We start from the raw sequence: 15,049 nt of genomic DNA, 5'->3' as shown, positions 1-15,049 counted from the left end.
CCACAACGAAACAGCACGTCATGCATACTGGGACGGCTAGGACTAAAAAGACAGACAATAACAAGTGTTGTCAAGGATATGGAGAAATTGGAGCCCTCCTAACTGCTGGTGGGATACAGAATGGTGTGGCTGCTTTGGAAAATCTTCTGGCAATTCCTCCAGATTGAGCCACCATATGATCCAGCAATTCCACTCCTAGGTACATAAACACACATGTCCGCCTAAAAACTTGCATAAGAATGTCCATAGCATTATTCATAACAGCCAACACATGGAAACAATCCAAATGTCCATCAACTGATGACCAGATACATAAAATGTGTTATATTCATGCAGTGGAATAGTATTTGCTCACAAAAAAGGAGTGAAGGGCCGATCTATGCTCCAACATGGGTGAACCGTGAAAATACCATGCTGAGTAAAGCCGGTTGGTCATAAAAAGACCACCTAGTATATAATTCCATTTACATGAAATGTCCAAAATAGGCACATCCATAAAAGCAAAACATAAATGAGTGGTTGCCAGAGGCTGGGGGAAAAGGGGAGAATGGGGATTGACTACTGATAGGTAAGGGGTTTCTTTTTGGGGATGAGAATGTTCTGAAATGAAATATTAGTGATGGCTGAACAATGTGGTGAGTACACTAAAAACCGCTGACGTTAAATGGGTGAGCTGTGGAAATTATAACTCAATAAAGTGTATATATATGTGTATATATATACACACACACACACACACACACACATATATATATATATATTAAAAAAAACATGGCGGAGGGGAGACCAGGGCAGGGGGAGGAGAGAGAACACCTGAAGTGCCCTCCTGGCCTCAATCAAATTATCCATCACACTCACCATTCGCAGGTTTTGCGTTGTTCTTGTTTCTACTGCTCTGAGGATCTCTCTAAATCTCCCGACTCCTCTCGTCAAGTTCCTGTGTGCACACAGAATTTGACAGGGTTTCCATCTGGCGTGCATTAATATTAAATATTTTATACACATATTTCGATGCATTTTGTCTACATAAAAGCTGTTGGCTAGATTTTAAGCAAACAACTATTCTGCACATGTCTGTCCATCTTTGCTCAATTCTGAAAAATTTGGCCTAGGACTGCTGGTCTTTTGTGCTTCCACAAACAAATTTTCTCAAGGAAAAAAAATATGAAAGTTCTGAAGCCAAAAAAAAAAGAAGAAGAAGAAAAAGGAAGGAAGGAAGTGAGGAAGGAAGGAAGGAAGGAAGGAAGGAAGGAAGATGGAAGATATCTTGCAAGAGTCTATCTTCAACCTTACAATGGCTCCATAGTTTTCCTGCTCTACTGGGTGGTGCTGAAATCTGTTTTCACTTAAAAGGCGGGTGGCAAGAGGGCACAGGAATTTCGACAAGGCACCGAAAGCAGTATGCTAAAGGCTTCCTGTAACTTGCCATTTTTATGCTCCGGGCAAAGATAACAGGTATGAAAACTGAAGGGCTCCACCAAGCAATCACTCTGCTCTTAGCTGGTCACGAAGCCAGCCCTCCCCCTCTCCACTCTGCACCAACTAGAAGAAGCAAGGGTCAAAGGCCCTTCTGCCAGCGAATGCATGAGGACCGGAAGCTTGAGCTGCCCCACTCGGATGGGAACGCATCTCCTCTCAGTGCCCCACACCGGAATGAGACACGTTTGGTGACACATTTCACTAAAGGACAGATAATTCTCTAGTAATGTCGTGGTCACTATATCCAGCCCCCACTTGTAGTCCTCCCTGAAAGCTGTACCCGGCCTGTTCAGCTGGGAACATTTCCCAGCCAGTCCCTTTACATTGAGCGCTGCCACCACCTATGACATAACTTGGTGATATTTATAACTTGCTCATTAGAACACATCTCATCTTTCCAAAAAGCCGCAGAGCGGGTCAGCCGGTACGGACCTGTCAGCCAGCCTCTGCAGGCAGTGGCAGGCGCTCTAAGTATTTAGCTCTCTTCTTGGATGACATTTTAAATTGTGCAAAGGTATTTAATCCACCTGAATGTGGGTTCTCTATGCTACAAGCACTCACAAGGGCTATTAATTTGTATCTTCTACCTACCCGACATCCCAGGCCCCTCGTTCCCAAGAACAGCCCCGGAACTTTAAGATAATAGTTTATTGGCGTGACTACATCAATACTCCCATATTCCTCTCACCCACACATATCAGATGATATCAGACCAGAAGCTTCATGGTGGCATAAAAAGAGACGCGGGTGCCCAGGACTCCAAGCAGTGCTAAAGGAACTCTAACAGAGACGTGAATGAAAATTAGGTAATGGGCCCCAGGACATGCAATCTTCTCTGCTTTCCCCTTCGTTTGTTTTTATGGGATCCGTGTTCACAGGCAACAAAGTACATTTGCTTTGGGCTGAAGCTCGCCTCTCTTGAGTAACAGGGGGAAGAAAACCGCTATAACTCATCAGGGATGGGCGTGGACACCGTGGTCTAATTTTGCTCCAGGATCGCAGACTCAGCTCCTACCATGTGTACAAGGAACAGCAGTCTGGACTGTATGACATAAGGGTGGGATTGAGGGAACATAACTGGAGACCCAGGTTCACGGGGCTGTTTTAGCAGGGGGCAATTAGCTCTGAAAAGGCAGCATCGAATCTAAATTTGATAAGCCAGGGTAGGCTACAAGATAGCAACTGGCCATTCAGACTGTCTCTCGCGCCTTCCTGGCAGAATGAGATACTTATCCAGTTACAAAAGCACAGAATTTTCTAGCTATCCACAAGCCAATGCAATCTAGTCCATTTTGACACAGAAGTGAAATGCCTTGCTCAGGTTCACAAACCCAGTGAAAGGGTGAGCTGGAAGCTTTGTACTAGATTCTACTGCCTTCCTGGGCAAAAGAAACGACAGCTCTAAAACTGAAGTGCAGCTCTAGAAGAAAGAACAAAACACGAATACAAGAGCTCAGGTCTCTGATTTATATCATTTATATGCAAATTACCTCATATATACATAATACACGTTTTATGGGTTCCAGTGATCACAGCTAATGAGATGCTCCCAGGAAGTGGCTCAAAATTGGAAAGAAAATCCGTCGGCCCAGGTGAAGGAGTCTGGTGTCGAGGGTACTGCCTCTGCTGCCTTAGAAGAGAAAGGATGGCTGGAGAAATCCAACTCCCCTGTGAGGGCCCGGTGGCTCTCCCGCGCGGGACCGAGGCCCCCTGCTGGACGACTGGAGGAAGTGTCCGGGACTCAAGGGGGCACCTTACAGGAGGAGGCTGGTCAGCCAGGGGGGCTCTTTCCCAAGGCAGGGACAGTGGCCTTGAAGCAAATACAGTTTTTCTCAACTGTTTCCAGATTATTTCTGGAGAGCCTTAGATTCAGAATCAAATTCTTCCTCAAGCTCTGGGAGGTTCTGCTGTTAAACAAAGGATCCACAGGAACCCCCGGAGGCCTGACACCTTGCCAAGCAAACAAAGGTGGCGCCCTCAGGAACAACCACAGGTCAGTCTGACAGCAGGAAGAAGGGGCTGGAGGGGAAAGTTTTTAACTATTAGAAGAAGAAGAAAGTTTCCCAAATGCAAAAACATCTCATTTTCTGCAACTCCTATACCATTCATATGTTTTTTTAGTCACATAATTTTATTCAACCAATCATTTCCACTATTGCCATGAGGGCAGAAAAAAAATTTTTTTTAAGCTAGATGGATAATCATGATAGAAAGGAACAAAAAGGGGGAAATTAACTTATAAGAATTATATTCTAAGTGCTATGAAAGACTCCAATTTGAGGGAAATAAAAGCCACATGATTGCTTTCATGTCTCTAGACTATTAGTTTATTCTTAAAATGTTGAGATTGTTAAATATCCAGAATGAACTGTTGCTTAAAAACTCCACTGCAAAATGAAGACAAGGGAGCCAGGGACTCTCCCTGGTTTTGAGGATTTCCACAGACCCTTCACATTAGGTCATTTATTCCATTTCAACATCCCTGACTGAGAGAGCGCGATGATGTCAGAATTCATTATGGCAAACTATTCTCAAAATGACTGTTCCTGCCAGCTTATGAGCAGTGAGCACTTTGGCAAGCTGTCAGAACGTGGGGTTCACCTCCCGCATCTTGCTTGGGTAAGCTTCCTGAGCCGGGTGCGTGTCCCTCCATGTGGAACGGGTCCCAACGGCTCAGCTATTACCAGGGAGAAAGGAAGGCCCTGGAGCACCAGCTGCTTGTCCGGTGAGATGCGCAGGCACGACCGTGAGATGCCAACATCACTGTCGGTCCCTGACCCTGTAGGGGGAGCTCAGGCCACTCCCACCGCCCGGCTCATGGTCAAACCCAGGCAACCTACTGCTCTGTCTTGACAGGAAAGCCCACCCACTTTTCACAGGGACACATTCTACTCCTGGTGGCCTCCTTGTACTTTTTCTTCCCTCCTCCTTTTTCTCCATCGGGTTTCATCAGCCTCCTTCCACCTTTCAGGTCTCGTCTGCGGGCCCTTAGGTCAGGGCAAAAGCATGGCTTCCTGAGGACACCGAGGGAGGCAGACTTGCTAGCATTTGGCCTCCTCCCTCTTGACCCCAGAGGCCCTGCAGCAGCATTTTTGAAGGCCGGCCTCTGAAATTTACACTCACGTACAAGCCCGCGGCAGCGCCTGTCCGAAAACTCTGAACCACATTCAGAGCTCTTTAACACCGCCACCTGTGCCTCTGCACCACCAAACCAATGGGATACTGCATTGGGAAGGAAGCCAGAGCTCCGAAATCAAAATCAAAGTGGAAAACCAGAGCTGGGGGAAAGAGACCTTGAGAACCATTTCACCTCGTGATGGATGGCTACTCCCACAGCAAGCTCAATACACTTTTTTTTTTGTTATTATTTCTCCTTTCATTTCTTGGGACTAGGGTGGGAAGAGACAATTCTTCCCCTTAACTTGTTCTTCCAGATTATTTTCTGACCTTGGAGCGTGGCCCAGGCCACCAATACACTTAAATTCAATATCAACCATCACTGTCATGTAAACTCAAGGGTCCAAGGTGAGTAAAATACTTTTTATGCTGTTTGTCAAACTCCTGGATAGTGAGGACAAGGTATTTTTTTTCCTTCTCTGTGGTTTAGAAATTCGTAACTAAAGATCAATTACAGAACAAGTCAACACCACAGATCCCTCAGAGCCTAGAAATCGTGTGGCTTTTCTCAGGTCCTGAAACTCTTAAGAAGTAGGTCATTTCAACAGTTACTAAGCACTATTGTACGTCGGGTTCCAGGCTCATCCCTGAGGACACACTGGTGAGCAAGGGACACCATCCCACCTCAGGGAACTCAGAGGGCTTCACACCCCCCTTCCCATAAGAACGTAGGCACCTTGTGGACCAAGATCTGTGTTTTGCTCATCGGCATATCCCAAGCCCTCAGACTGAGCCTGGCAAACAGCAAGTGCTCAATAAATACTTGTTGAATGAATTTCAGAATGACTGTGAGTCGAATAAACCAAGACCACAAGGGAATACAGTTTCTACCTGTTCTTTGTCCCCTTCTTTCTCACTGCACTGGATTGGGCAGCCCAGCAAAGCACTCTCTTAAACAGAACATGTCACACATACCCTCGGCGGCATGGCAGCATGGGTCCTGTGGGAGCAGCGACACACCTGCCTGACCAAGTGACACAGCTGGGCATGCCTGGCCTGACAGCTTTGAGAGGGCTGCAGGGATCATAAGGATTTCGAAAACCTTTTTAAAAACCTTCCAGACATTTCAGGGTGGCTTTCTTGCCCATGTGCCTTTATACATGCTCCTCTCTGTCTGAGGTGGCTGGGAACTGTCAGTCACCTTTCCAGGCTCAGGTCAAAGGCCACCCTTGGGAACCTTTTCCCAGCTTCCCTAGGAAAACACAGGTACTGCCTCCTGGGTGCTCCCAACAAGCTTACACGTATTTTGAACAACACACTGATTTTCATTTGTATTTATGTCTGTCAGCCCATCAAACTGTGACCATCTTGGGAGCAAGGGCCCTCTTTGTCCCAACTGCTACACAGAGCCAACCAGGTACCCGGTGACACCTAGTAAGCTGGGTGCCCTCAAAAGAAAGAAAAGAGTGAGTCCCATCTCATATTCTGAAATCTCTTTTCCCACCTCCTTGCTGAAGAGTTTTCTCGATTACAAACAGGACACCTAAAGCAGACACTTCTTACTTCATAAGATCCACCCCAAATGTATGCTAGGCACTGTCAACACAACCCCAGGAAACCAGAAATAAACCACGCTGCTCTAGGTCACTTTCTCTTAGTTCTCAGGCTTGAGAATTGCTTCCTCTTCATTTACATAACCTGAGTAGCACCTCTTTGTAAAAAGTCTGAAATCAAAACCAGATATCCAGATCTGGAAAGTGGAAGAAGAAAAAGACATCCTTCACAGTCCGAAAGGGCGCTTCTGGCCAGCTGTCAGGGAGCTGTTTTTCCCAGAATGGCCTCCAGCTTCTCCCTGTGTACGCACTCTTCGCCTCGTATCCAATGACATGCATTTGTGAAGACAGATGGCCTGCTGGAGTCAGAGGCCAGGGATCAAACCCACAACCTTGGCCTCGTTAGCAAAGGACTCTGTCCGATCAACGAAGCAAGCCAGCTGCCGCCTAGATATGGTGACGGAGGGTGTGACAACCATCCACGCTGGGATGTGAACAAGCAGGCGAAGCTTCCGGAAGTCTCATTTCAAACCTAATGAGAGTTGTACTAGGCTTAACAACATTTTTTTTGACTACCTCAGCAACTGAGGCTTCCCTGTGTCAAAAGCAGATCAGACGAGGCGTTTTGGTCAGCTGGCCTGGCAGCAGGCAGCACGCCGAGCGGGTGCTGGGTACCAGGCCGCGTCTTGGGCAGCAGAGGGTCAAGTCCGACAAGGCAGACAGAGCTGTCTTGACGTCAGGACAGGGATGCAGACAGGTCCTTCCAATGTGGCGTGCTAGAGGCCCACAGATGCAAGCCGGACCCCAAAAATGAACCACCCCACCTCCCTCAACAACCTGTTCCTCGACACTCGCCCAGACCCTGGCTCTCTGAGGAAACACAAAATATGCGAAGGCTCGCCTCCTCTCATGTCCTTCCTCTCCAGCCTTTGGGAATGGGTCAAAGGATATCAATCCTCATTCCAACAATATATCCTGAGTGCCTACTGTGCACCAGGAAAGGGGCTCAGGGGTGCAATCATGAGCCAGCCAACAAACGTGCATTCTCCTGAGCTGTGCCGTAACTGTGCTCAACTTCACCCCGGAAGTCAAACAGTATCCAACATGGAGCTGGGCTCCTCCACCTGGTAATACCTACACCAAACACCCCAGAACTTGTCTAACATGGAAGGCCTGGAAATCCACACACTTATCTATATACTTACACTTAGAGAGACAAAATAGAACATGGACTCTGGAGCCAGATGGGACAGGCTCAAGTCCCAGCTTCACACTCACTTGTTGTTGACCTAGGGCGAGGGCCTGTGCCTCAGCTTCCTCAACTGTAAAATGGTGATAACAAATGTACCCCCCTCATAGACTGGTTCTAAGAATTAAATGAGTTAATACGTGCAGTGAGTGCTTTTAAGTGTTCACCAGTATTACTACTATTATCCTCAAAACTGTCATTGCTCTGAACAGTTCTGGAATTCTGGAATCAACCTTCCAGTCCATTTACAGAACATGAAAGTCTGCTTTACTGCTTTGGTGACATTTAATTTTGGAGGGAAAAAAAAGGTATTCCCCAGTTTGATTCATTCATTGACTTAGTTATTTACTGAAAGCCTGCCATGTTCTCAAAGACAAAAGACAGCAGTCGATGTCACATGAGGATAACAGAAGCTCCTTCTCTGGGGCTCTGTGGTTACTCTCCCAGGAAATGATGGTGACATCTCCTACGAGTGCGGGTGCCCACACGGAGGAGTGCAGGGTCTCCACCGAAGTCTAGAGGGGAGGGGCAGGAACAGAGGCAACACTGAGAAGTTGAGGAACTGAGGTGGTTGAATTGAATCCTTCTTGTTCTATCTCTATTAATACAGCCAACTTTCAGAGATTGTTCTGGAATCAACTGACAAGGGCCAGGCCAAACTCAAAACTGATATTGGGTGGCTGAGCCCCTAATGGTAGTTTAGTGGCTCAAACTGGTGATTTGGGTGGTTGAGCTTTTGAAGTTTTACGAGTGTGTAACAGACCAGAGGAAAGCTTAGCACCAACATAATTTACTTCCACTGAGACAAGTGTTTGCTCTGGATCCCACCCGAGCTGGAAGACATCCACAGTTAGCATGAGGACAGCAGGCATGGCCGAGGCTCCAAATGACCTGCTTCCCAAGAGGGGACAAAACTGCACGCGACACTGAGGCGCACCAGGCCAACTTACTATTCATCTTGTAAGTCGGTAAAAAGGGAGCAGAAAGACAATCTAAGAGGTAGAGATGGTCTGCTAACAATATGACTGCAAACGTTAATCAACACTAAGCAGCAAGTCACATAGATAAAAAGACTTTTGACCTCCTCTTCATCCCATCGGTTGTGCTCTGGAGAGGGGGAAAGGTGGGAACGACAAGGGGAGGACAGTCCTTCCAAATGTACCACAGCACTTGAGCTAAACGTTAAGTACAAGAATCAGAGTGCAATGTTCACTTCCATTTCAATTAGCAGAAAACAGAACTGCATTTCCAAAATAATGTCTGGGGACAATATTTCAAAAGCTATGACAAGTGAGAAAAAAAATCCAAGGGACTCCATTAAAAAAAAAAAAGAAAAAAAAAGACCTTTAAATGCACAGGGGTCACTGGTCCAAACGCCCTCAGGAGCCAAGCAGGCAGCAACGTGGGTAGGGAGAGACAGTGTGGGGCCAGGGAGTGGCAGCAGCTCTGGGGGTGGAGCTCAGGCTCAGGGCTTGCCTTAGGTGTCCCGTCCAAAACCAGATCAGACACACTCAGTAGGGGGAGGAGGGGCTCGGCCATTAAATTGGGAAATAAAAGCCTCGGATATTTTTCTTAGGGGAATAAAGTATTGCAGTACGGCTCTGCCTAAGGCAGCATGTTGCCGTTTGGGATTCTCGTAGATTCTCATGAGTCATGGCAGATAATTTGCTTGGGCCTGGGAGAGGCTAATCAGTTGGGGACAGAAAAGAGAAAAGGGCAAAGGTTGAGAGTGATCATGAGAAGAAGAGGAGGAAGGGAGAATGGAATGTGAGACATCTGGAACCACAGGGAAGGGAAAACAATGCCAGATGCTAGGCACGCACGGGGCGGAGTAAGACCTTGGGCAATCGGCTTCACCCTGCTGTGCCTGTATCTTCATCTAGGAAATGGGACTATCACTGGCTCCCAATGCCCCAGTAAGAGGACACCTGGAAAGCTCCTGGCCCAGTGCTCAGAATCATGTCAGCCCTCCTATTCCCCCAACACTCTGCTGCCTCTCACCACCTGACCCTCCACTCCACATGGAAACATTCACTGGGCAAAAACCAAAACAGCCGCCGGTATGTTTGTGTACCTCTGGTTTAGCAGAAAATACTGCCAAATCAGAACTAGTTTCTATTGTATACCATGTCTCCTCAACCACCAAGTGTTTATTTAGCACCTTCTGGAGTTTCGTATGTGGGGAAACAAAGGCTCAGGAAATTAGGTAACGTGCCCATGGTCATCACCCAGCCCACAGAGAGAAGAGCTGGGATTTGAACCCAGGCTCAATCTGACTCTGGTGCCCGCAAAAGCTGATGATGACCCCTGTGGTGCAGAAGCCCATGGACAAACTGGAAACCGGGACTACTTTCCATGACACAAAAACAAAGGCGGGAGAGAAGCCAGAAAGGCTGGGAGCAGCCAGGGCCAGATCAAGTGTCCACCTGGACGTGCTTGTTTCTAAAGAAGGGATGGGACTGGAGGCCCTCCCCTGGGGGTGGACGACAGAGGGAGAGCAGAGAATTTCTGCTGAGCGGTCTGAGCAGACACAGAACTCTGAAGTAAGATGGTGTCAGACAAAGACTCACAGTGAGGAAATGATGACAATACCAAAATGGGTCTGTCCACTGTTACGTTATAGACTCAATTCTTTCATCCTATAGCGGCTCATGTATCTGGCCCTTCCCAGTCAGAATTCATAACCAATCACCCCAGATGGTGAGCTCATTTGTACCTTCAGACCATCTATTGAAAACAAGCTTTGCCAAGCACAAGAGCAGGACAAGTGTGATCTATGAGGAGCATATTTAGTTTGCTTGGGGGAATAAGCTATTTCCAAGCCCCTCGAAGCCATTCAGAAGAGCTGGCATTTATCAACAAACCACTGACAAGATCACTAAAGCATATTTCACTCCCTCACCTAGAAAGCACCCCCCCCCCCAAACAATTTTGGCTCTTTCAGGACAGAGACTGGGTCCTTATGTGCCCCAAGAACAAGACCCAGCTGCATACCTGCTACTCACGGGGCCGCTGTGAGGATAGCATGAGGTAACTGTTAATAGGAGTGAAGGTGAGCCATCACCATCATCTTCTGAGGCGACACGTGGTTCCATGCCATCCCCCAACCCATTATTCTAGAAGGTTCTCCCACCAACCTAGTGAGGCATCAGGACTTCATTATCCTCCACTGACAGAGAGGGAAATGGAGTCCCTGAGAGAGAAAGGGAAAGGCTTGCCCAGGGGCTCCGTGAGGGAGTGGCCTCTTGATTCCCAGCACGGGGATCCCTCCCCTGGCCTCTGCTGGGCACTGTTCTACCTCATCTTTCACTGCCCACCCTCCCCCATCCTTTTTAACCTTTTTATTGTATAAAATTATAGACACAGAAAGCCATATCAGACAAATCTATCACCTGGGGAATTCTTACGAAGCAAACACCCTTGTAACTACCACCCAGGTTTAAAAAAGACCATTGTCAATCACCCCAACAAAATTAACACGCTCCCCTCTCCACCCGAAAGTAACTGCTACCCTGACTTTTAGAATAATTGCCTCATTCCATTCCCTTATGGCTTAATCACTTGAGTGTACATGCCTACACCAGAGTTTAGTCTTGCTCACTTTTATCCTTACTCGAGGAGTCTTTAAAATGTCTTCACCTGCAGGTGCCCTTTCTAGATCTTTCTTTTCCTTACAATTTATCTGTTAAAGAATCTAAACTGTTTGACCCGTAGAATCTCCCCTGGGCCAGAAAACTGCATAGTTTCATATATTCCTCTGTTCTCTGTGTTTCTTTCACTTGGCAGCTGGATTTCAAGGCTTGACCAGTCCAGGTTTGGTCCCTTTGCTCAAGACTTTGCCAGTGGTGCACTCTTCTATCAGGAGCCACATCATTTCTGGCTGTCACTTTTTTTGGGGGGGGGGGATGTTAGCAGCCCTCGATGCTCAGTGGTTACAGACATTAATTCACTGGGAGTTACAAAATGGTGGCATTCTAATCCTCTCGCTGTATTTTTCATTCATTAGCTGGAGTAATCTTATAGGAAGGTGGCTTCTTCCATCTAATATTTGGTTCTCCAGTTCTTTTTATTTACTTTGCTAGATACTGATTTAGAACTCATGAATTTAAACATCTTTGATGAGGCTATTGCAATTTTTATCCTTCTTGAAATTCAAATTGTCCCGTATTTGGCCTGAATTCTTCTACCGTGATCCTAGAAATCTTTTGAGTTTCCTTGCTATCTGGTATGAAAAGATGTTCTAAGTTCATCCTATTCATTTCTTATTCCAGAGCTGGAATGAGGTTTCTTTTAATGGTCAATGATACTTTAAGATCACAACCGTGACACTAGGGTGTTCACTCCTACTGGGTCAGTCACTGAGATGGGCCTCTCTCCTCTCTCCCATGCACACATGTACATATGCAAACACACACAACACCTCATGATTTCAATCGTTTTCATAATTTCCAATTTAATCATTCGAATTCAGGACTGACTGTTTTTTATTTCTTCTATCTTAAATCTCTTTTGCCTTTCTCCTACACCAAGAATCCTGGTTCTCAAGGACACAGGGGATAAGAGTTAGAACATTCCATAAGTATTCATTTGCTTTATTCCATGTCACACAAAAACATTTCAGAATTGCAATGCTAATACTACCGCCATCATTATGATTACTGAAATGTTAAAAACTTATTTTCTGCATGTTCTATCAGCATTCTCCTTCCATTTTTAAATGTATGATTGTACTCTATCTGTTATGAGACATGGAAAGAGACAGAAAAGCATGACCCATGTACAGAAAAAAGAATAATCAATATAAACTCACTCCAAATGGGCCCACATGTTGGATTTAGCAAAGACTTAGCAAAGAAGCTATTATAAGTATGATCAAAGATTTAACAGAAACTATATATAAAGATTTTTTTCAAGATCAGATGACGATGTTTCAAAAAATGGGGACTTTCAATGGCAAAATAGAAACAACAGAAATTGCTAAATGGAGATTTTTAGAATTAAAAAGTGTAAATACAATGAAAAATCCCCTAAATGGGGCTCAACAGCAGCTTTGAGACGACAGGAAAAAAACACTGACCTTAAAGATACATGAATAAAAATTATCCAGTCCAAAGAACAGAGAGAAAAAGGACCGAAGAAAAACAGACACATAATTATAATACTGCTAAAAGACAAAAAAAAAAAAAAAAAAAAATCTTGAAAGTAACAACCGAAGTAATCACGTTCAAGGGAGCAACAATATTGACAGTGATTTCTCAATCAGACATAGTAGAAGATACACTCAAGGTGCTAAAAGAAAAGAAACTATCACCAAGAATTTTATATACAGTAAAACTGTCATTCAGAAATAAAGGCAAATAAAGATGTTTCCAGATAAACAAAAAGTGAGAGAATTCATAGCTAGCAGACATGCTCAATATGAAATTTTAAAGGAAGTCCATCAGACTGCAAAGAAATGACAACAGAGGGTAATTTGAATCCACAGGAAAAAATTAGTTAAGAGTACTAGAAATGTGGAGCGCCTGGGTGGCACAGCGGTTAAGCGCCTGCCTTCGGCTCAGGGCATGATCCGGGCGTTATGGGATCGAGCCCCACATCAGGCTCCTCTGCTAGGAGCCTGCTTCTTCCTCTCCCACTCCCCCTGCTTGTGTTCCCTCTCTCACTGGCTGTCTCTATCTCTGTCAAATAAATAAATAAAATCTTAAAAAAAAAAAAAAGAGTACTAGAAATGTAAATATGTGGGTAAATATAAAATATTGTATAAATACATTTTAAATCATTTAAAATATATAAAAAGTAAGAATGTTATAAGGAATTTTTTCTGCACTGTTGTGTTTATAACATATAGAGACATTAATAGCACAAAGAAGGAGGAAATGAACCTATATTAGATCCAACTTGTATATTTTACTAAAATTAAGTCAGTATGAACCTGCAGTACTCTGTGATAATTTACGATGTACATGATAATTCATAAAGAAACCACCGTAAATATATTTTTTAAAAAGTACAGCTAAAAAATTAACAGAAGAATTAAAATGTAATACTAAAAAGTATTTGTTTAACACAAAAGAAGGTGATAGAAAGGAACAAACAACTTAAGATGCCAGACATATAGAAAACAGAGCAAGATGGCAAACAAAAATCTCATCATATCAATAGTTATGTTAAATGCGAATGGATTAAACACTCCAATCAAAAGGCAAACATTTTTATACCAGCACAATCCAAATATGTGCTATCTACAAGAAATATATGAGAGTTACTTTACTCCAAAGACACAAATAGTTTGAAAATAAAAGGATAAAAAGATCTACCTCTGTAAACAGTAACTACAAGATAGCTAGTGTAGCTATATTAGTTTCAGGTAAGAAGGTCCTTAAGTGATAAAACATTACTAGAGACAAAGAGGCACTGATGAAGAACCTACAGCTAAGACCTTATGTTATGGTGAAAGACCAAATGCTTTCTTCTTAAGGTCAGGCAGGAATAAGATAAAGATGTCTGCTCTTACCACCTCTCTTCAACTTTGTATTGGAGGTTCTTGCCAGGCCAATAAGATAATAAATGGAAATAAAAGACATACAGTTTGGAAATGAGAAGTAAAACTGTTTTTATTCACTGATGACAAGATCTCATATATAAAAATTCTAAGTAACCTATTAGAAAAATCATAACAACTAACTAATAAGTTTGGCAAGGTTGCAAGATACAATATCAATATACAAAATCAACAGTTATACCTATATGACAGCAAAGTAATCTGAAAGTGAAATTAAGAAAATAGTTCCATTCATAAGAGCATGAAAATGAATAAACTACTTATGACAAACTTAACAAAAAAATGCAAAACTTGCACAATAAAAACTACAAAACATTTTTGAGAGGAATTAAAGAAAATCTAAATAAATGGAGAGATACTGGATTGGAAGATTCACTATTACTTATACGGCAATTCTCCCTAAATTGATCTAGAGATTCACTGCCAACCTTATCAAAATCCTGGCAGGTTTTTTGTGCAGAAATTGACAAGCAGATTCTAAAACGTATATGGAAATGTCAAGGACTGAGAGTAGCCAAAATAATTTTGAAAAAGAACAAAGTTAGAGAACTTACACTATCTAATTTCAAAACTTGCTGTAAAGCTACATATTTAAGACAGTGTGGTACTGGCTTAAGGGTAGACATATAAATCACTGAAACAAAACAGAGACTCCAGAAATAAACCTTCAGATTTACGTTCAGTTAACTAATTTTTTACTAAAGTGTCAAGGCTATTTAGTGGGAAAAGAGACTTTTCAACAAATGGTGGTTGGACAACTGGGTAACTAGATACAAAAAATTTTTACTTTGACCCTTACCTCACACCATACACAAATATCAAAACACAGATTAGAGACCTACATGTAAAAGCTAAAACAATAAAATTTCTAGAATAAAACATAGGAGAAAACCTTTGTGGTTTTAGATTAGGCAAAATTTTCTTAGACATGACCTCAAAAGGACAATCCATAAAAAGAAAAATTGATAAACTGGACTTCATCAAAATCAACATTTCCTCCTTAAGTGACATCATTTAAAAAATGAATACAAGCCACAGACAGGCAGAAAATATTTGCAAATTATATATCTGATAAAAGACTTGTATCTA

At 43.7% G+C, this 15,049-nt stretch overlaps 1 protein-coding gene across 9 annotated transcripts in view; it reads right to left on the bottom strand.

Moving 5' to 3' along the window:
* Positions 1-15,049, bottom strand: part of TTC7B (tetratricopeptide repeat domain 7B) — a 249,895-nt gene that overhangs the window by 142,142 nt on the left and 92,704 nt on the right. For all 9 annotated transcript variants that reach the window (XM_026515458.3, XM_057318629.1, XM_057318630.1 and 6 more), the window contains one exon: positions 859-937. In XM_026515458.3, the coding sequence (XP_026371243.3) occupies positions 859-937 (79 nt within the window). The remainder of the gene's footprint in view (positions 1-858; positions 938-15,049) is intronic.

Source organism: Ursus arctos, unplaced genomic scaffold (genome assembly GCF_023065955.2).
Source record: "Ursus arctos isolate Adak ecotype North America unplaced genomic scaffold, UrsArc2.0 scaffold_25, whole genome shotgun sequence".
NCBI classification, from domain to species: Eukaryota; Metazoa; Chordata; class Mammalia; order Carnivora; family Ursidae; genus Ursus; species Ursus arctos.
This window is presented reverse-complemented; position numbering and strand designations above follow the sequence as displayed.